Below are 22,438 nucleotides of genomic sequence, written 5' to 3' on the forward strand. Positions count from 1 at the left end.
ATGTCTCTTAATCATGTCCCAGCAGCTACGTCCCCACCTCTCCTGAGTCCCTTCAGGATCTACACAGTGCTGCCTTTCGGTTGCCTCCTTTTTGGAGGCCAGTCCCAGAGGCAAACCCAAAGTGCACATCCTGGATTACGATGTTCGCTCTGCACAAGAGCATGCGAGCATTTTTTGGTCGTTCTTTATAGAGAGGATTAGTGAGAGGACAAATAAATAGCTGTTGAGCTGTTTCTGAGGGAATATACGGCAACTATCTGACAACAGAACCTTATCCAGGCTTTTATTAAATTGTATGTCAGGGATTTAAAACAATAATACAAGTAATCTATGGAGAAAGAAGCTTTTTTAGTGTTTGGGAACAGCTGTGGACAAACAAAATTTATGAGTAGGAGAGGATCCATTTCAGGTAAGACAGAAAATTCAAACACACTTACGTATTTGAGGAAAAGGTGCAATTCTTTGTGCTCTTTGGGATTGATTGTTGCTTCAAACAAAGGTACGAAGATGTTCTCCAACATCTTCCCAAAACTAGGCAGAATATTTTTTGACCTAAATATGTCACTGAAGGGGAAAAAATATACACAGTTGTGATCATTCTTTAATCAGTTTCTATTTCTTCTCCACTTCCATAGTTTCTATTATTTGTGTATATTTCTACAGCTTCAGTTCTACCAGGATTCAGAAATTAGAAGTTTATGTCAGGGCAGGGATGGTCTCTGCGCTCTGTTGCCTGTGCTGCCTGGCACTCTACCTCATCCAGGCTTTGCTGAAGCTCTCGAGTGCTCAAAAAATGGAGACACTATCTGAAGAATGGTGACCCCTTCCCTTACAGCAATCCAAGTACTAATAAGGGAGATAAGGAATTACCTCTCATGAAAGATTCTGTTTTCCAAAGCTGTAGCTGCTCCAAATGAAAGTAGAATGTTCCGCTTTAGTGAGCCTCTCAGAAAAGAGGAACAGTACTTCAGTGTGTCATGTTCACATGACTTTGAAAGTGTTGACTCTACTATGTACGCAAGGAATTGCTACGTAAAAAACTGAAGGAGAGAAACTTTCTCCCTAATGAGAAACTCACTCGGGGGGATATATGTGACCATGACAGCGAAAACATGAAGCTCAGCTATTGAGGATGACAAAATTATCATGGGAGACTGTATTACAGTATACAGCATTAGAAACAAAGAACCATTCAATAAAGTCCCAAAGGATGCTTAAAAACGAAGAAAAACTGATACTGATTTAACCTTCAAACCAGCAATCTGGGTTGCATTTCCAAGTTCACTGTCCTTTAGTCACTATCTTGAGGAAGTTTGATAACAGTTTGTAAACTGTTTGTAAAGAAAAAAAAAGAGTATTTTCTACTCTTTTATGGAATTCAAGAGTTCATTTATAGTCATTACTAAATTGTATTTTAACTTGACTTTGAACGCAGCTTAACTTCACCCAGTTGTAATTTTTAGGTTTAGTATCTTCAGACTACAAGTAATTCACAGTAGTTTTGAATAGCTTCAAAAAGAGTAGATTCAAACCCTATCTCCTGTCTTCCCCTCCCAGTCTGTCAGGAAAACTGCAGCAATGGTCAAGAATAAATTTCCCAGACTGTGACTTATAAAGTTCAACTACAGGACAGCTCATAAACCATCTAGAAAATATCAGAAATTAAAACAAGTCATCGGTATGATTTCAAACTATTAAAATTACCAAGAGCTCCTGATTACTTACTAGATTCTGGGAACCTGAATTATCCAGCGCATATTAGGGGAATAAACTTTATGCTTAATGAACCATTTTGCCAAGTTCAGCCATTCATCTGGAGACCGTCCATAAATGGATAAGCGGGGTTCTGTATACTGGTACTTACTTTCTTCTAGTTCACGGGCTACTTCCTATTAAGTAATAAATATATTTGCTTTAATATGGACACTAAAGATCATTTACAGCTAGTAATATAATCATTGTATTTTCCTCAGACCAGACATAACTGTATTGTCATCCTTTAAAGGTAAAGGGAATCTCTTGTCTATTATTTTTTTATTTTAGGCATCTAAATATTCTACTAGCAAGCTATCTCACATATATCTAACTGTAACACCTAGATTTAGAGGACAATATTCTTGTGCAGTTAATTACTAACACCTTTGCAAGACGGATGTTTAAAACTGGTACATGAGAATTATACTATTTAAACTGTAGTAAATGACTACATAAAATATGCAGACCAATGCAGAGTGTGACCCAGAATCCATGGTAGTAAGCAATTTTAAGACTATTGATTTTAGACAAGCACTTCCGTACATTTAAGGAGCGCTGACATCTAGTTCATGAAAACTACTAATACTTTTATTGTAAGAAATTAATTTGAAGCCTGTGCATGCATGTGCAGATCTAGATTTACGCAGAGGTGCTTCCCTAGCTCCTCCTTCCCTAGCAGCTACTACTATCCAACTACATCCTAACAAGATGCTAAGCCAGTAAACTGACCCTTGGCTGCTCTCCATTAGTTTGAAACTGCACAGAACTCTGCTTTGAACTCATACCAGTATGTGCTTGAGTTTCTAATTCATAAAATTATTTAGAAAGCAGCAGTGGCTGACTTAGAAGAGCTCTTTCTGTGATCAGCTGCTAGAGTAAGCCCAATACTCGGAATCACTTAACCACAGTGTTAGTTCTAGGTACAATTACAACGTCACAGATCTTTTACAAACCTTCATTTTTCTACAGCTGGAAAAGCTTGAAACTTAATTACCTTGACCATACGAGCAAAATATTCTCCACCAATGTAGTTCTCAGTTTTCAAATACAAGTCCCTCAGCTCACTGGCACCAACTGGATTGTACTTGGAATTGAATTTATCAAATCGATGAAATGTTTGACGACCCTGGAGGAGGAAAAAACCCAAATAACCACTGTTTTAAGTACACACGACAGTTTATAAATTACATTGCCTAACAATAAAAGGCATGGAAAAGAAAAAGCCTAGGCTAACTTACTTTAAACATGCAAAGTAACGCATGAGTTCAAATTATGATTTAATAAGTTATCAAGCAAAAGATGTAGAAACCAGAATTTCACACTTAGAAAACTTAGCTTTTTCTTGTTTATCTGCCACTTTAATAGACTTACTGCATGGACATCTAAAGAGTCTACAGTGAGGTCGTAAGGGTCCATGTGAAGGCTTTCGAAGACTTGCTTTAAAGTCATTTTCTTGCCTTTTTTCTCTGCAACAATCCTGTCAGGCTCGGTTTGATAGGTGTGCTTAATAAACCTCAGTAAGTGTTTCTGGTTCATGCAAGCAGCAGCATGGATATGAGTATCAACCTGAAATCAAAAGGTTATTCATGATCACCGTCCATACACATAAACTTAAATTAGCGAGTATCTATGTCAGTGACAACAATGACTGAAGCCTTCTAAAATATTCCTTAAGTAACGAATGGATTAGTGCCTAAGCAAGTCAAAATATTTCAGAACTTTTGGGTTTGGAGGACTTATTCAATAAGCAGAACTATAAATAAAATAGCCCTCAATTAATAGTTTCCTATTTAAATAAGAATATTTTCAAAAAGTTAAGATGCATTGTAAGTGCCAATCACAGAACCGGGGTTCAGATTAAATTTGATACTTTCTCAAAGGACACTCTGATCCTTCAGTATCCTTTTATTCCATCCATGAATCGATGATGTCTTTCCAGTTATAGACTGTAGTTATAACCATCCTCTCTCACTGAAAAGGACCTGAAATTCTCAGCCATTTCCAAAAGCATAATTTGTTTTTGTATTTCAACCACATGAAACATCTTAGGTCACCAGAACTGCAAAATGTACACGTGAGAGATTTTGTCACTATTTTTTCCAAGTTTAATTATAATACAGCAACTCATGATGCTGACAGATTTTTCAGTTTTTTTCAGATCTCTTCACACACCAAGGGAGGTGCAAGCTTCACAGCAGGGCTGAGAGCACTCCTTCAGGTTTTTGTTGAAGTCCCATTTTAAAAAAAAATTGACAAGCAGCCAATAGTTTCCATAGGTATGCTTTTCTTTTGCTCAGAAGCTTGCACTGCTATTTGAGCAGCCTCTATTAGAACACAATCCAGAGAAACAACCGATGAGATTTGGAGGTTGGTTTGTGGATTTAAGTTTTCCCTTCAGCGTGTGTAATTCCTTATGCGCCTCCAGCAGGTAAGCATAACAAATCAGTTGTGGCTCCCTGCAGTCAAAGGTTTATTAACTACACTGAGAAAGAATAGAAGAAAACCAGGTATATTCACCAATTTCTTCTTGTTTGAAAAGGCAGGTAATACTAATTGTAGTTCCTAAGGACCCAGTACCTGAAAGGGAAGAACAAGCCTTCGCCAGGATAATGGCCTTCAGGAATCCAACGGCACAGGAATATCCAGTGTGTGGAGCAGCAGAGCTGCTGCTCCAGGGTCCATTTGCTTTGAATTTCCTTGAGAAATCCTGATCGAACAACAGAACAGGCTAATCTATGTCCGATGCAAAACAATTAAATTACCAACAAGCTCCTATCAGTTTAAAACCAGAACAAACCAAACCACTGATTAGATTTCACAGCTGACACACAATGGCCCTGGGGACAGCTTGACAAGACTCTGAAATTGCCTGCCAAGCCCTAGCAGCAGCAGTTCAGCTCACCCAGGAGCCACAGTGCTGCGACCTGTCTGCTGACCTTCCCATTCCCTCCAGCCCAGGCCCTGCCTGGACACAGAGGGCCATGAGCGCTGGGACGTGGTCAGAAGCAATCCCAGCTTTCACTCATTCTAACATCTGCCTGGTGCTAGAGACAAATCTTACCGCAGACGGTTCTGCAGAAGGAGCAGGAAGCAAGGCGGTTTGTAATACAAGTTTCAAGATGATGCATCACAAGGGCAGGATTGTTCAGGTAAGTCTAAAAAGCACCACTGTCCTACATATTGGTAAGAGATGGTTTGGAATCATTACAAGCAACACATTACCACAAAGTCTTATGTGAAACTAGTGGAAATGGTTACTCTAACGCCTCATACACAGTAAGAAAGGAGGTTCAAAGAAGAAATAAAAAATAATCTTGCTTCTGCACAACACTGGTAATACAGCTCTCGGAACGCATCCAGTTTTGCTGTCTACATTCAAAGGTTTAAAAAAACCCTGAATACTGACAACATTCCCAAGAAATCTCACAAAGGGAAATAAAAGCTGGAAAACCCACATTGCCACATGACTGTAAAAATGAAACTTTTTTTGGCTTTCAGGATGCATTTGGAGAGTTAACTTCATCAACTGTATGCAGGTACTTGCACATTCATAAGAGACCACGAGGCAGAAAGATGGCTTTTCAATCTCACGGGCAATGATGTAACAAGAACCAAAGGTGGATGCTGACATTGGTACAAGTTCCTAAAGATACTTACTACACTGGAACAGTTTGAACCCGCTGCACCATGTGCTTTTTAAAACACAAATAACTAGTGCTCCCAGGGATACGCTCCCAACAAGAGCCGCATAGCCTGTATGTGGGAAGTCACATTAGAAGGGATTCTCAGATAAACCAGCTATAAGGAGTCATGGAACCTACAGCTCCGCAGGGACTCTCATCCAGGACTCTTCTGTCCAGGAAACTGCAAACACGGACATGCACAACGTGAGACCAGTGCACCCTTTGTGTACTGACTGTGTCTGCAGCTTTCAGGTTCCACCAACAGAAGTAGCTGACATCCTGATCTGCTTTTAGGGATCAGTAGGAAACAGATTACGGAACGTCTGAGTAAGTAACAGCCATACTTCTGCAATCTAAACCTCAGCTTATGTTATGACACACAGTCCACAGAAATGCCACTGTTTTACTTGGCACATGTAGTCATTCAATTTGCAGCTTATCAATACAGAAGTTGTTGCAGCCTTCTACGAGTAAATCTATCTCCACGTGAACATTAATAGCATTACTAAAGACTAGGATATAAACTGAATCCTAAACATTAACATTGCATTGTTAATCACTGCCTTGTTTGAATATGCTAGACACTTTAAAGCTAAATGAAAAAGCAAGAAACATATTACTATCTCAAAGCACACAACATGAAGTTCATTACTAATGCACAGTAAACAATGCTCTGTCCAAAATAGTAAAAATAGCTCTACTTAATATATTATTATACTCCTCAGAGTACTTGTATAGACGTTTGAACCCAAGTGCATTACACATATATATGCTTACTCAGGTTAATAATCTGTTTTAGAAACAAATAGTTTCAACTCTTCCCGGACCAGTGAAATACTACTAACTACAAGGCTTAGTCACCTTATATAGAAGAGTGAAATAACAGTTAATAGATGCCCTATAAACTCTAAACATTCAGGAAAAGCAAGTCATAGGCATACAGTAACAGGTGTAGGGAACCTGAGTAAATGTCGTTTATTGCATTTCAGAATGCACTATTTCCAGTGGTGGCTCAGCTACTGGAATTAATGAGTCCTGAAAAAAACCAAACTGAACCAAAACACTTCCTCTTTATTTAAATCAACATGAATTCACTATTGTTAGGAGGGCAAGGACAGAAAGCAAGGAGACATTTTGTTTCTTTTGTATGCAAGGATCACATGACACAGTACTAACTGCATTTCTTTTAAAGTCTGGCTTGCCTTTGAGAAATAATTACCTCAAATATGCCTCTCCGATTCAGTAAGCTCCTGTCAGATCTTCTGCTGTCCCTGCAAGCATATCACACACAGCTCTGTAGCTGAGCTAGCCACACCAGGCTTATTCTCCAAGAACCAAGATTTTCCCTCTTTTTTTTTTTTTTTTTTTAATTTTTTTTATTTTTCCCTCATCCTTCTCCCTGAACGTATTTTTTTCCCAGGAGTAAAAAGGCTTTTCTGTAGTCTCTTTCATGCTTTTACCAGTAAATATGTGGTACTTTGGCTACATTTTTAAACTAAATAAACTAAAGTATATTCTGAACTTTAGGTAAGCAGCAAATTCAGTAACAACAGAAGTCTTACGGAGTATCACACAGATTTTTCTTCATTGTTTTTTAGAAGCAATGCAACTTCATGGAAAGTTTTAATGACTTGAGCTTTGACCTACCCTAGGACATAACTGGTGTGTATGCTTTTGTGCGTTTCACAATTCAGGGTGCAAGCCTATCTAAATGAAGCATCTAAACACAGAATCCTAAGACATAGCTTATATGGTCTGATTTGGTTAGGGATATTTTTTATTATTATTTTTATTTGAAATGTTATGCTAAAAAATTGTTACTAATTTCATTGTTATTTATTATGAAAGGCATCTACTAAAATAATCTGAATAGACTGAGTTCATGTAAGGGTGACAAATGCCCCCTTTGCCTTCTCCCTCCTCCAAAATAAGACAAAACCAGTCACATTTGAAGCTGCTATGATTTTGTTCTTCATACAGTACATGAAGTAAGCTGAGGCTTTTCTGAGCTATGAGTAACAAGCCCCTACCACAAAGTCTTTTTCCTTCTATTTGCAAACATTCTGCTTGCATTTACAAAATTGTTAAGACTGCCACTCCAGCCTAATTTCCCTTTAGCAGAAAAAACCCTCAGCTGCACACCCTTAGCCAAACTTCCTGATCAGTTCTTATTCTCCCCTCCCCCCAGGAGGAAACCTTTTACTCAAGGTCACATTAATCGTCAATGAAAAAAAGAAATACGACTACTGTCAGAAACCTGTGTTGGAACACATAACATGCCCTCAGCAAACTCACCTTTTTAACAAATAAAAAGAATTATTAACACAAAGGTTTCCTTAGTTCTCTTAATTCCATCATCTCACTCAAGCAATGATGGACATCACTTTTCTTGCCATTAAAGGACTGTAGAATTCGCTGAGCAATTCTCCATGTAATGAAGCCAACTTAGGCTTCCTCCACATCTCAGTTCAGGCTCGCCTGTTCCTTTCCTTACTGACCTGCCCACCTACGCCATTCTGTCTGCAGGCTCTGCGGATTAAATGCTTGTACTTCTCAGTCAAGACTGTTACACCTGTGTACAACTTACAGCCTGAAGAAGCTGCCCTCCAAATCGTGTCTCACCAGCACCCACCTCCCTAAACCACTCTGCCTCCCTCATCTTCCCGCATACTTCTCTTTCCTTCCATTGTCCCTCAAATCTCCAAAAAAATCCATTTCTGCTCTATTTTATGGATGCTTATCTGTGTGCATCAGAAATAGAGCACTGCAGTGAATTGGGCATATGCTCTACATTCACAGTGATAAATACAGCAAAAACAAATGCCAAGGGCAGCCCTTGTAATGATACTGAACTCTTCCAGTGCATAGATTAGTAGTATCCACAGCTGCAAGCCACCTGGTTTTCTAAACACATTCACCTTAACTCATAAATACTTCCACCCCAGCGGCTATGGGCTTCATGAACTTGACACTGAATCCTCTGCAGTCTTTACTTCAGTGCTGGATTGATGGGAAATCATTCCACATCCCACTGCTAGATTCCCTGCTTACTGATACATTCATACTGCATTAGCTTTTCAGACAGGATGCAACAGCTTTATACAATGAGCTTGATTCTTTCCTTGCAGCCCTGTAACAGGCATGAGAGGCCCTAGGGTAGCACAGTAATGTACCTGGCAGCCAAAATAATCCCTAGAGCTGGGCTGAGCCCCTCAGGAGCTTTTCTAATTCATACTCAGGCCATCCAGAAGAAGGGAGACAGGAGATGCAAATCCCTGTGTCTCCAGCTTCTTGTTTGGCTGTACTCATTGCAAAATGCATGGAATCAAGCCCTGTAATGTTTGTACTCACATGAATACAGAAACACACTGCTATGAAGACAAAGAAATTTATCTTCCTGTTCTTTTGATTACTAAAAGAAAGAACAGAGGAAAAGCTTTCTTTTATGTGGCCGCTATAGAATTTTTGCATTATAATGATTCACAGGATTGCACCATGGGCAGGGTTGGAGGGGACCTCTGGAGATCCAACCCCCTGCTAAAGCAGGTGCACCTAAAGCAGGCTGCACAGAATTGTGTCCAGGCGAGTTTTGGATGTCTCCAGAGGAGACTCCACAGCCTCTCCAGTTCTTCCTCATACTCAGAAGGAACTTCTTGTGTTGCAGTTTGTGCCCGTTGCCCCTTGTCCTGTCGTGGGGCACCTCTGAGAAGAGCCTGGCCCCGTCCTCTTGACTCTCGCCCCTGAGATATTTGTAGACACCCATAAGATCCCCCTCAGCCTTCTCTTCTGCAGGCTGAACAGGCCCGGCTCCCTCAGCCCTTCCTCATCAGGGAGATGCTCCAGTGCCCTCATCATCTTCTCCGCCCTCCGCCGGCCCCTCTCCAGCGGTTCCCCGTCTCTCCTGAACTGGGGAGCCCAGCACTGGACACGGCACTCCAGGTGCGGCCTCACCAGGGCAGAGCAGAGGGGCAGGATCACCCCCCTCGACCTGCCGGCCACGCGCCTCCTCGTGCACCCCGGGGTCCCGCTGGCCCTCCTGGCCACGAGGGCACGCAGCTGGCTCGGGGCAACTTGCTGCCCACCGGGACTGCCGGGGCCTTCTCGGCAGAGCTGCCTCCAGCAGGTCAAGCCCCGGCCCGTGCTGGTGCCCGGGGTCGTCCCTCCCTCGGTGCAGGCCCTTACCCTGCCTTTGCTGAACCTCATGAGGTCCCTCTCCGCCCAGCTCTCCAGCCTGTCCCGGTCCCGCTGAATGGCAGCGCAGCCTCTGGGGAACCAGCCGCTCCCCCCAGGTCTGGATCATCAGCAAACTCGCTGCGGGCACGCTCTGCCCCTTGACTGATGGCTTTCTGCCTGATCAGTACTTTGTGCTCACTTGCAAGTCTGAGGGTAGACACAAGAATTTACCTCAGAATCTCTGCAGGACAGTAGTATGTGCAGTGTTTTGAAAGCACAAAATACAGCTTTACTGCCAGTTAGCAGCAGTAAGGCACAGTTACATGTAATGCTAACAGAGGCGTTCCTGTCCTCTAAATCTGATGCTAACCCATAAGTCTTCCCATTCACTACCACCTTGTGTTTATATGGTGAAACTGAATTTCATCACTAAAGTCAGTAACTAGCTAACGAGGGGGGAAAAAAAAAGAAAAAATCAACCTCAGAATGAATCAAAGTTCAGGGAAGTTATGGTATAGATTCAGTGTTCATGCACGAGGCTTTTAATTAGACATTTAAAAAGCAGACATTATTAATTTAATTCGGTATTTCGAGAGATCTATAGAATTTTGAAGTGTATCAACCCACTCTAATTTCCTTCTTAAAAGTAACAAGTGGTATTTCAACCCCGTGGTCACCAACAAAAGCTAGTTCCTTTCTGTCTAACCAAAACTTAAAAAAAACCCAAAATCAGTTACAATAATCTAGACCAAACGGTATGTCACAGTAGCAGACAGCTATTGCAACAGAGAGTTCAGCAGGGCTCTGTAAGCCACTCTGGAACCCGCGTTCTTCCACGCAGTTACCCGGGCTCGAGGCTAGGCATCCGAGCTAGTGACTCTGCAGGCAGAAGACTATGATGTGTAAACATCACTGCTATGACATATCCTCAGGTTTGGTTTGCTGACACACTGAAATAACGGCTAAATACAGACAGAATATGGAAGGAGGCTTAGGCTGTCATTTTTTCATCTTAAGAAAACACTATCAAAGCTGTTTGTGGTGAAGGACACCTGCCAATGCAGTACACGGACATACATCATTGAGGTAGCAAACACATGTCAGGTAAACACATATCTTGGCTTCACTTTTAAAAAAAAAAAAAAGGCAACAATCTCCCCCCTATAAAGAACACCAGAGACAAACAAAAGTTCCTAATAACAACAGCTCCAAGACCAAGAAAGCACAGTAAATGCCTTCTTAAATTAGCAACTTTTTAATAAAAATAAAGTAATATTCAGGTGTAGGTCCTTTACTTTGAAGGTGTGTTTCAGCTAAAAAACTGAACTATCAGCTCTGAATTGTCTGAGGCTGTTGGGCACAGTGGTCTACTGGCAGCCCTGCTCAAAAACCCTCAGGTACTTGCTTTGGAAGGCAAGACACCCCAGTACAAAAAGGCTAAAACTAAGTTCTGAGTTTGTGTGCTGTAGAGTTAAACTCTTGTTACTTAATTTTACCCTTAATGCAGGCAACCCAGGAGTTACCTGGAGAACCTGTGTTGACTGCACTTTGCTATGCATCAGCTGGAGAACGCAGGAGAACCCTGCTGATGGAAGACTCAAGAGTCTTCCCAAAAGTTGGCGTTCTCCTACAGACAGCTGTCTGCCTCCTGTGCGGAGCCCATGAGGCCAGCCACACTGTCTTGTGTGGATTCTTGTCTCTATAAAAATATTGGCCTGGTTATTAAAGGGCAATTTTCCAGTTCCAGCTTGATCAGTGCAAAACATATCTTTGGTTGTATTCTAGTTAAGTCCAATATGTAAGATACACACATGCATTTCCCTTATTAAATAAGAGCCCTATCTTGGGATTTATTAAATAGATGAGCTCACTGGAGAAGAACTCCTACTAAACCAGGAAAAAAAGCAGGGTAAAGGGGGTAGGGAGTTGGGGAGAAAAGAACAGTAACCTTTGATTGTCATGCCAGCCAATAACACTGGCCAGCTTTCTACTATACCTTTCTAAATGCAGTAATACATGTTTGCTATTGACCTCACCACTATATTCCCAACTGTTTTAATTTTGGCATTTTACATTAGTTACTTTGGCTCTTTTATATAAGCAAACAGACTGAACCAGTATCTCCACACTGTGTCTGAGGGATGTAATGGACAACTTCAGTAGCAGCTCTTTTGAGAGGTTAATCTTATTTCTGGCTTTCCTTATGAGCAGTACACACTGTTTAGGATTGACTAACAGAGACATCCTGAAAATACAGGCCTTAGAAGTGTCTGTTTCATATTTTAAGTTTCACTGCTGATACTGTTATCAAGGAAGAAGCACATTGGTGAAGTTACAGATCCAAACATTACTTGGGTTAGGCAAGATACAGGGAAAAAAAGATTATCTGGGGGCTTACAAGAACTCTGTCTACAATGCAGTTTACTTTCCATAGAGTGCTTCATAAAAATACTACTTTAAGCAAGATTAACTCTGTGTGGCAAGAATTTTTAAAGCAGTAACGAGCAGTAGGAATAATCTTTGCCAGACAAGCACAAGCTTGTTCCTGCTCTCTTGAATTCGGGTATTGCTAGAGGGGAAGTGATGCGCATTTTGTGCTTTTGAACATGAATCCATTTGTAGATTGGCTTATTTAATAGTAGATAATTAGAAAATAATTAAGATATGCCCAGAGACATTGAATATTTGCTTTTAAATCAAAAGCTGAACTTAGCAAGTACAATCCTGTTAATCACAGCTTCTCATAATCAAATTGATTGCCTAGGCAGTTACTCGATCCACACCTCTGTCCTTCACACCTCTTAGTCACTATGTGTTTTATTATTAATGTGTCTGTCAGCTAGTGAGGTGTTTTATCTGAATGTGGCATGGAATAAATATCTTGTCCAGGGTTATGCAAGAAAACTGTTGAGTTAGGAGTTGAGCCCCTGCCACTTGAGTCTTGCTTGAGTGAATTAGCTAATAGATCCTCCCATCCATACACTTAACGGATAAAATTGTGAAATTAATTACAATTATCTAAGAATCCATCTGCTTCTAGCCTTGTGACAGACAGGGGTACATTCATCAAACACTTTTGTTTAGCACATTTTCTATTTGACAGTTTATCACCACAACAGTAGCATTCAGCAGCCAACACTAGTCCAAGTACTTTTTAATGTACTAGTACTGACCAAAACATAACAAGGATTAAACTACCTATCTAAACAAGGACTACTTCTTCCAGTTGCATATAGAAGCAATGCAAAACAGACCTTAAGTGGTTAAAAACACCAGCAACAACTACTGCTTTGTGAAGAAATCTCACCTATCAAACCGAAGCATTATCTCTCCAGTAACTTCCTCCTAACTTCAGGAAAGGGAAGCAAACGAAGCAGCACAGCACTGCTGCTTCCACGCTTTGAAGCGAATGCAGCTCCCTTGGGTGTGAGTATGCTCAGAAAGGAAATCAGCTCCTTGCTTCCCCTACCTGTCTCCTAAATACATCTCAGTACCTCACACACAGCTAAGAATATAACTCAAACAACAATCTTTTTATTTAATATTTCACAGACTTTTTTTACCAGATACTAATGACAGCATCCAAAATCTATACACCTGTTCCTACTATAGTCTAGTGTGACTTACCTACATGAAAGCAGGGAAATGCACTTGAATATCTTTCAGTGAATTAAACAAAATTAATTAAACATCCATGTGGATATTTTTATTCATAATCCAAGTGAGTTTCATTTGATTAACTCTCTTTCACTCCTTTAAATCAATCTACATACAATTAGGCCCCATTAAGTCTGAATAAGTAAACAGATGATTTTAGCATAATCCATTCAACCCACTTACATTCAAGTTAATTTTCCTGGAGTGTTCCCAGGTAGAAAATTTTAATATTGTTAAAATAAAGCAATTCAATTGAGTGGTATGCACATACCACCTTCTGCATATCATCTACGCCTCACACAAGAAAATCCAAATCACTGGGACACTTACTAAAAACAATGTCATGACTTTAATCGTTTTCACACTTACCTTTCTCACATTATAAAAGTCTCGATGAGGATTACTCTTTAGTTCTTTAAATTCTGACATTTCATTTAACATCTCATGTAAACTAAATTTTGATTCTAAAAAGTTAAGCCTCCGATGACAATATGTTTTTCTGTAAAAGAAAAAAAAATATTAACTGTAATTTAAAACTTTGTATTTCAAGTTCAGAAAGAACTTGAAAGTTTTCACAGTAAAAACAAGTTGTTAATTATTTATGAAGACCAAGACAAATTATCCCACCGGTTAACAAATATGTAAATCAATACCAAATGTGGTTTCAGACCAAAGATATTAGTGAAACCTCAAACAGAACTGTACATAAATCTTTTTATGTCCTTTAAGTTGTACAAGTATTTATTACTGTATCTGTGCATAAACTGCAGCCCTTTTAGTAATGATGATCAGAGAAAGAATAAAACCTGTAATAAAATCTGACGTCAACTGCTACTACTCTAAAACTGTATCTCCAATAGAGCAGATCATCTCAAATATATATAACAGAAGCAACCTGTAATCCAGATTTACTCACTATGGAACTAATTTTTTTAAAATTACCCAAAGTTTACTTGCTTTTTCAATGTGAGGCCAAGATCAGATCCAATATACTTTCATTTTTTATGCCTTAGAAACACATATACTGTGCAGAAATACTTGTTTTCCAAAATAATTTCTTGTGCTCTTAGAGAAATCATGCTTTTTTGTTCCTGCTTGCCTACTCCTGTCTTTGCTTTCATCTTCTGTTATGTTTTTCATTCTATTTTTAACCAATGGCATCGTTTTTTTCTCTTCACCATCTGTCAGTTCTTATTGAATCTACAATATTTTTGTTGCACTATTAGTGTAATAGCCTTCTTTTTTTCTCCTTTATTGTTGACAATCTCTCCTCAAAGGGACACAGATCCCATTATGAATTTGAAAGTCTGATTCAAACAGTCTCATTGTGTCTGATACTGATCAACACCCATTTGCCTGCTGCAGAAAGTCTTTGTTGGGTTATACTATTATTCAAGAGAGCAGAAGACTGAGAAGTAGGGGTGAAATTTCACCAGTTTAAGAAAAGCAAAGATGAAAGAACTTGGTCTCCAGGTAGCCCCTATGTGCAACAGATATAAATGACAGGAAAGCACTTGCTGCAAACAGGGAAACAATACCGTATGAAGAGCTTATGCAACAGGATTACTGAAAAGACTTTTTCCTTTCATTTTGTGTGTATTTATCAGGGAGTGTGAATCAGCCTGCAAAAGCTTAATCTCAAGAAGTGAAAGGTGCAGATGATTGCTCCAACATTCACAAAGGTGCTGCATGTTCTTACTATGTTCTACCGAGGCCCTTCTTACCCATGTCTTCCTGAGAAAGACTGTTAACAAAAGCTGCAAAAAGAAGGGGCGCCAGTATGACTTTTGTTTCGAGTTTCTCCTCCTTGTCCTTAAATTTTCTCACTATCTGTCTCTTGAAATATAACACACTGAAACTGGAAATGCATTTACCCATCGCATATTGTAAACAAACACACTCAAGCTAGCTTTGATTTGGCACAGGGATGCTGATAATACTAGCAGCAGCATAGGCTTTTGCTCTTGGAAAGAAGCACTCAGGGAATGGAACAGTTCTGTTCAACCCATCTGCTTTGCCACTATCAATGCAGAAGGTGGACAGATTATGCTGCAGGTGTCAGACACAGACTCAAAGGGGAAAGAATGCATCAGGTGTGACTAACTTGTCACACTGCAAGTGATGATTTGTCAAAGGCAGAAGAACTAGGAATGCAGTGCCGGCAGGCAGAGTAAATACTTCAGAAGAACAGTCTTAAGCCCCTGCTTTGTTCTGTCCTAGGGTGGATTCTTTTCCTTTCCTAGTGCTGAGGCCATGAGAAACCTTTATGTTTCCAGTCCTCAGCTGGGAACTAAACTTAAAAACTGGATGCACATGTTTTCGTATGCACTGGGCAAGGACATTGCTTTGTCATGAGTGTCAGTAACTGTACGAGGGTTGCTTTGTTTCTGGTTTTTAGAGATTTCCCAAGGGTTTGATGGTTCTGGGAAATTTCAGACCTATTTTGATTGTGTATGTGTGGATCAGTTTTGCAGCACATGAGCAGTTAATTTCCATCTGGAACAAATCAGACTGCATATTTAAGTTGCTGAGCTGTTCTGTTCTGTACACTCTACATATGCAGGGTTTCTCTTCATGCAGCAAGACTAGAACAGACATGAAAGAATTCCAGACAACTGTTCAAAAACCTCAATTCAGCACAGTCCAAAAAAAATAATAAAAAAAAAAACCTTAGGTTTAAGTTTCAGTTTCCATGCCTTAAGAAGTTTGGGTCAGATTTGACTTGAATGGGAACATTTGGCCAATTTCTTCCTTTTCTGTTAACCGCTTCTCATTTTGCCATGGTTGATGAAAAGAAACTGAAGAAATTAAATACAGCTGTATGTGGTTTGGGTTTTTTTCCCCCCTTTTAAATCTTTCCATGATGCATCAATGCTTGAGAAGGACAAAACACAACATTACTGTAGAGTGAGTATGTTGAGGAATGAAATATCACAAAAGTGAGAAGTATTAAACTAAAAGTAACCAGCAGCCTGAAGGGGCAGAGAAGAAAAACATACGTTGGGCCATCAGCAATTAGAGCAAGGACGTGGCTCAGGTCAAGGGTATAGGTCTCCAGGTCAGGATATGGCAAACTCCGAGGCTCATTGAGTTCCATCATTTCTTTGTTATCATAAACAAATGGAATGCCACCTTTTATCTTGACAACATAATCCAAATTATCTGGAGCATCATCAAGATTGTAAGGATCTTCATTTTCTTCTGGGGGTGAGTGGAAATCTGGAAATAAATTTACATTACATTTAGAAGAAATAATTTCACAAGAGGCAAAAAAATTACAAAAAGGACTTTCTGCTTCTATAATGCTTCATTTCTAACATCTTAATAGTTTCATTAAAATCACATATTCATTTACTACAAAAGATGTGTTGTTACAACACAACTTTATTCTGACAGGCTTTAATTGCAGACCTCTCTAAGCCAAGTGCCTACCTTAATTCAAATATTATATATTATTAGATTCTCTGAACCAATCTTTAAAAAGATTTAATACTATTCTTTCTTAATGTAGATGGCACAAGTTTCAGAATAAGTTTTGGTTGAAAGTACAGTTGAGAATGTTGAACAATAAAACAGTTGTTGACTTCATACCAACCTTCATCATTTTCTTTTTGCTTTCTGACTCACTGTAGTAATTTTGGAAGTGTGTATTTAAGCACACAGTAACGCAGCTGTTCTCATATTGAAACATCAGTCAGAAAAGAACAGGCTGTGCCTTACTACTTCACCTCTACCCTTCCCACAGTCCAATGAGCTAGACTAGTGCATACATACTAGGACTGGTTCCTCTTTCTCTCAATCATTACTGAATGTATTTCAGTCACGGTAGAGCAGGAAATAATTTTAAGAGTCAGTGCTTCTCACTGTGACCAAGGCAGTAGTTGTTTTTTTGTGGATTTGTTCAGTACAGATTTGCAATCCCAATTACTTCCCCCTCAAAAAAAATAAGGTAAAAAACACAAATACTTTTGGGAGATTCAGCTTATGTGAGCACTCTAACATTATCACTCATGCTAGTGAATGTTCATTGCTTCTTTTACAGTATCTCACTAATGGAACTAGCATAAAATAAGCATCTCAACTACATTTATATCAACTTGAGCTCAGTCTTATCACTGAGATTTCTTTTCCCTATGCAGTTAAGCCAACACAGAAAAGTAATTAACCAACTCTTTTATTCACCTAGAGCACCTGAATGTATGTTATAAACTGATACCATTCTTATCTCTAATATTCATAGCTGTCCAGCTCAAACTTGTACTAATTAAGAGATTGTGTAATGAAATTTTACTGTTTATTCCATAAGTTTAAAATCATAATGGTAAAAAAAGTTATTAACCTAAAAATAGCTTGGAAATATCTCCCTGGCAGCTGTTCGAAAATATCTTTCCTGTCATGAATATTCAGTATACTGTTCTCTTTACACTCTTTCTATATAACACTTGAAAACATGTTAATTTACCCTATTTCAATCACTGAGCTAGAGGAATACTCGTTTAAAATGTCATTTTATGGCTGACAATCCATTGCCAACCATACAGGCACATCTACAGTGGCACTTCTGTACAGACCAAAGGTTGCTCCTCATAGGCTAACCCAAAAACTAGCACTGCAAATAGTTGAATGCACAAGCAAAGTTTTCAAGACACGACCCACTTAAGTGACAACTATCATTTGTGACATATATATGGGGAATACGTTCAACCTAATAAGCCTTGTTGAGAGATCAGTTTATTAACCCAGGCAGAATGCCCAACAAATGTGACTATACCAGCTTCCAGTCTTGACTTGTGTACCATGCCTATGAAATTACTGACTCAGGGCTTACTAAGCGGCATGTCTGTATCATGCTTCAATTTACAATGTAGATGAGCTCATAATTCCTTTTATTTCAGTATGCCAAGACCAGGAGTGACTTTTCACTTTAAGCCATATCCAGATAGCTTTTTCCTGGAGGAACACAAGTGTGCTACTTACCATCCCATTTGCTACAAAAAACAAGAAATAATCAATGAGTGTCTAGTATGGGATTTTAGCTTTTGGCAGCTTCAAAGTTTCAGATTAGACACGGATTTGTAACTTAGGTCCACCAGTGATTCTACACCACTCACTAACAGAATAAATTAGAGAGTCAAAGGACACTCAGAAGAGATCATCACAAAAATCCAACTTACCGTTACTACATCAGTACATGGGTTTATTTCTAGATTTTAAAAGAACAAGGATATTTACCTGGACACACTTCATCTTCAGCCTTCCATTTTTCATCTTGCATGCTACACAAATACTGAGATGTTGTTCTTGGGAAACGATGGTAGGCAAGACGTGAATACTTTTCTCGAATGAGAAGAGCTTTCACCAGGCCCTTGGCAGCTTGTTCATAATCATCAACTGTAACCTGAAAGGAAAGCCTGGATAAATGCTGACAAAACAGCAGTTTTAGCAACAAACTGAATCCACACCAGGAACACGGAGACAGAATTTCCAGAAATTTAAGTGTATGTGGCTTGACCACAAGGATCCTACCCAAGGTCTCAGGAAGCCAGCGACAGAAGCACAGTCCAAATACATGTGCAACACATACGCAAACTTTTTTCTCCTACCAAATATTACCCATTTATTATGGCTATGTTTTTATCTACTTAGTTTATTTTTTTATCATAAAAAGTATACAACGACCTGACCTTGACTTTAACCTTTTTACAAATCAATGGGTTCATAAAGCTATTTACAGTTTGTCACACAGCACCATAATATAATGGCATTTCACACTTTATATACATTAGCTCCTTGTGGTTTGGGATTTCCCCTCACCCACACCAACTCCCCCCAGGTACAGAAGGGGGGGGGGGGGTGGAACCATTTCTTACCCCTGCACAGTAGTCCCCACTAATTGAAACTCTCTGAAACTCTGGTACGTCATATGGCACTTGGACTGGCAGAAAACCACTTGGAAGAACTGGTGTTGCAGGAGACAGAACAGGATTGGCTGATGGTGCTTTCCATTCCTGAGACGGAATTTGTAATGACAAAGACTGGGATCGTATCATCTTGAAACTTTTCTTCCTACAAATTCATAGTATAAAGCATAGAATAAGTCATGGTATAAAACATCACATGCACTGGAAAATTGATTACAGCAAATAAATCATCCCCTAAGAAATTTTACAATGAAATCTCTCATACCTCAGGAAAAATGTTGGTCACAAAATATTTGTGCTTTTAGCTTTTTCCTACTCACATTTCAGCATGCTACACACAATTGCAATTACTCTCCACATGAATACAATATGCCATAATTTACTTACAACCACTGTAAGATGCCCTAATGTTTGTTTTGTTTCACTTCTTACAAATTCAGTTTCAGCAAGTCACTGTACACAAGGAAAATGAGATCACTGTGCTTTCTTTAGTAGGAGCTGATTCTTAAGAGCATCAGAATTCACAAAATACGGATCAAAACAAATGAATGTTACATATGGTAAATTGTTATAAGTTATTGTGCTATTACACACACTTTTCATTCTTCCAAAAACATGCAGGATTTAAAAACTCATCTAGCTGTCAGACAACACTATGCATCAAAATTTCATATATGGTCATTCAGTTAAACTGGTAAGAAAAAGGACGAGCACATAGTGATTCCTCAGGCAGTGTTTGATGAGACTTGAGCAAAAGGCTAATGCTGGTTATCAGAGTAGTAACGTAGCATGGCTTTGATATGCAAGTCTGTTCCTCCCCTCAGGGCACTTAATGGATAACCCCCATAGATTTAATAATTTTTGCCCTTTCTCAGCAAAACTGTGATAGATGTGTACCTTAGACAAACCAGCTAAAAAAGAATGCTGTGTTTTTCAGTGAAGTAATTGTAATACCTCAAGTGAAGTTTTGCAATATCTCTGAAGATATAATTGACCTTCCTTACTCAGTTTAAATATCTTTAAACGTATTTAAATTATTCATATAATAAAAAAATATGATGTTATAAACAATCTGTGATATCATGTTCTGTTGCACTGTGGAAATACTTCCTCATTTTGTAAACTAGATGCCAAAACCTTAAAATGTAAGTAAGAATTACTAACAAATAAAAAGGAATACTGGAATACTCAAATACTCTCTGAAGTTGCTTATTACTTCTGTGACCTCCTGAAGAATAAGAACATGCAGTGCTGGTATGATTAATACCCTATGACCAAATTCCATCCTCTCTCAAGTACTTGTAGCCACCTTGGAAATCATTATGATATTCTTGAAAGGCAGTGCTGGATCAACTGAAACTGTGAAAACCGTAAGTTTTACCTGTGTAACTGTCCTTGAAGTACGCTTCAGTCCTGTAGGACAGAGGTGAATACTTTTTCTGTTCCCACGTGTAAACAACATACATACAATATCCCACTTCCCACAGTTAAACTCATTCCAAACTTGAGGTACAGTTTGACAGAACATATTTCTGTAAGACAATTTCCCAAACTGGAAGTGAAACTTATTAGCTCAGGAGGAATGATACACCAAATAGCTGTTTAAATGAAAACATCTAGTTTTCCCTTCTGTGCTTGTTTATGTCTATTAAAATGCCAACTGGGAAACCCACTTGCACAACTCAAAACCAGAGCTCTCAGCCTGTATCATCAGTATGTCATACCTTAATTTAACCAAATTGACTCTTCTTCCTTCTGTTCCAGAAGCATGATGCCAAGCATTGCCCAACTGATTGCCCACAGCTAACTGGGTACATGTGTTTAGCTATCACTTTCAGGGGCTTCCTTGTTTGCCTGCTTTTAGAGTCTTTACTCATCCAAACCATCTGGTGTCAGACTGCTGCTGCATGACTAAGGAACAGCCCAGCCAGTCCACTGAAGTTAAGATACTGGAACATCCTGACATCAGGTAGGGCTACCTCTCCCACAGAAGAAAGTCATAAACCAAACCAACTTTGGCTTCATTAGGTTCACAGGTAAACCAAAGGTGAACTGTACCTTGTTTTTTGAGAAAACCCAAAATGTGTGCTTTTATGGCTGATGGTGGTTAGATTTTTATGTCTGTGAGTTAAGGAAACCTACGAATAACCTCATTATGCCAATACCACTTTTCACCCTCTCCCTTGATGTTCAGTGTCAAGTCTTTGCTTTCATCTGTTTTTACAGAGACTAAATGAAGTATGATACCACTGTCATTTTCTCTGTGCTAGAATTCTACATTTCTGCAAATGTAACTAGAAAAAAGTGGAAGGGGAAAATTTTCTTCTTCCGACTTTTTACATTAATGAGCCTTACAGTTGTGTTCACTTTACCCATCTATGCTGTTTGTTAAACTTGCATAAGCAAAAGCTATCATATTGCTGGAAACATAGCTGAGACTACCTCACCATTCCAAGCCCCCTACAGCCCATCCCCGCACCTTCTGCATAGCATGGAAGGACATCACACAGGTGCCCTTGGTACCCGCTATTGACTTCTCTCCTGGAGTAATAACATTCTGCCTCTTATTTGCCAGATATTTCATTATTAACTCAAACAAACTTAAAAAAACTGTTTTTGACTAAGAAAGCCACTACTGAACGAACCTTTTAGCTGTTTCCACAGACTGTTGTTCCGCCAGTTCCTTCTGTAGTTCCCTCTCCTTGGCCTCCTTCTGCCCAATAGGGCAGTCTTCAGGCACGGTGAATAGTGACAAGGCATCTTTACTGTCTTCTTCTCTGAGAACTTTAGCAAATACCTTCTCTGCTAGAAGTCGCACATGCTCATCAACCTCAGAGATGTTCAGCTTTGGAAACTGTCTGGGCATCTCGGCTAACAAGGAAGACAGTTAAAAGTTGTAACTACAAAAAGAATAACAATATGAGAGAGACTGTTTTTATTTCATAGTGCACCTATCCAAACCAAGAGCTCAGAGCAAAAGCAGAATAAAACAATTTAGCTATGCAGAATTTAAACTAGTATGCAGTACACAAGAACCATAGGTATCCACTGAGTATCTCTACTTGTAGAGCCACGCCAGTTTGTGAATCTGGAACTTCTTGGTATACTCATGAAAATTCTCAAGATACCTATGTACAGATTTGCCAGTAGATTCCACTTACTGGCATAATCAGATAGTCTGCTATATGATGTACGCTTCTCTGTATGTACTTGCACTCAATTTGGAAATCACATTCACTCAGTTGCCTG

At 39.3% G+C, this 22,438-nt stretch overlaps 1 protein-coding gene across 2 annotated transcripts in view; it reads right to left on the reverse strand.

The window, feature by feature from the left end:
- Nucleotides 1-22,438, reverse strand: part of AMPD3 (adenosine monophosphate deaminase 3) — a 35,875-nt gene that overhangs the window by 10,378 nt on the left and 3,059 nt on the right. For both annotated transcript variants that reach the window (XM_080404715.1, XM_080404714.1), the window contains exons 2-10: nucleotides 21,835-22,060; nucleotides 19,139-19,334; nucleotides 18,501-18,666; nucleotides 16,268-16,487; nucleotides 13,638-13,767; nucleotides 3,127-3,321; nucleotides 2,750-2,881; nucleotides 1,726-1,889; nucleotides 438-564 (exon numbers count right to left, since the gene is read on the reverse strand). In XM_080404715.1, coding sequence (XP_080260841.1) covers nucleotides 438-564; nucleotides 1,726-1,889; nucleotides 2,750-2,881; nucleotides 3,127-3,321; nucleotides 13,638-13,767; nucleotides 16,268-16,487; nucleotides 18,501-18,666; nucleotides 19,139-19,334; nucleotides 21,835-22,055 — 1,551 coding nt within the window. In that variant the 5' untranslated portion in view covers nucleotides 22,056-22,060. The remainder of the gene's footprint in view (nucleotides 1-437; nucleotides 565-1,725; nucleotides 1,890-2,749; nucleotides 2,882-3,126; nucleotides 3,322-13,637; nucleotides 13,768-16,267; nucleotides 16,488-18,500; nucleotides 18,667-19,138; nucleotides 19,335-21,834; nucleotides 22,061-22,438) is intronic.

The sequence above is a fragment of the Falco punctatus genome (assembly GCF_963210335.1).
Source record: "Falco punctatus genome assembly, chromosome: 10".
NCBI lineage: Eukaryota > Metazoa > Chordata > Aves > Falconiformes > Falconidae > Falco > Falco punctatus.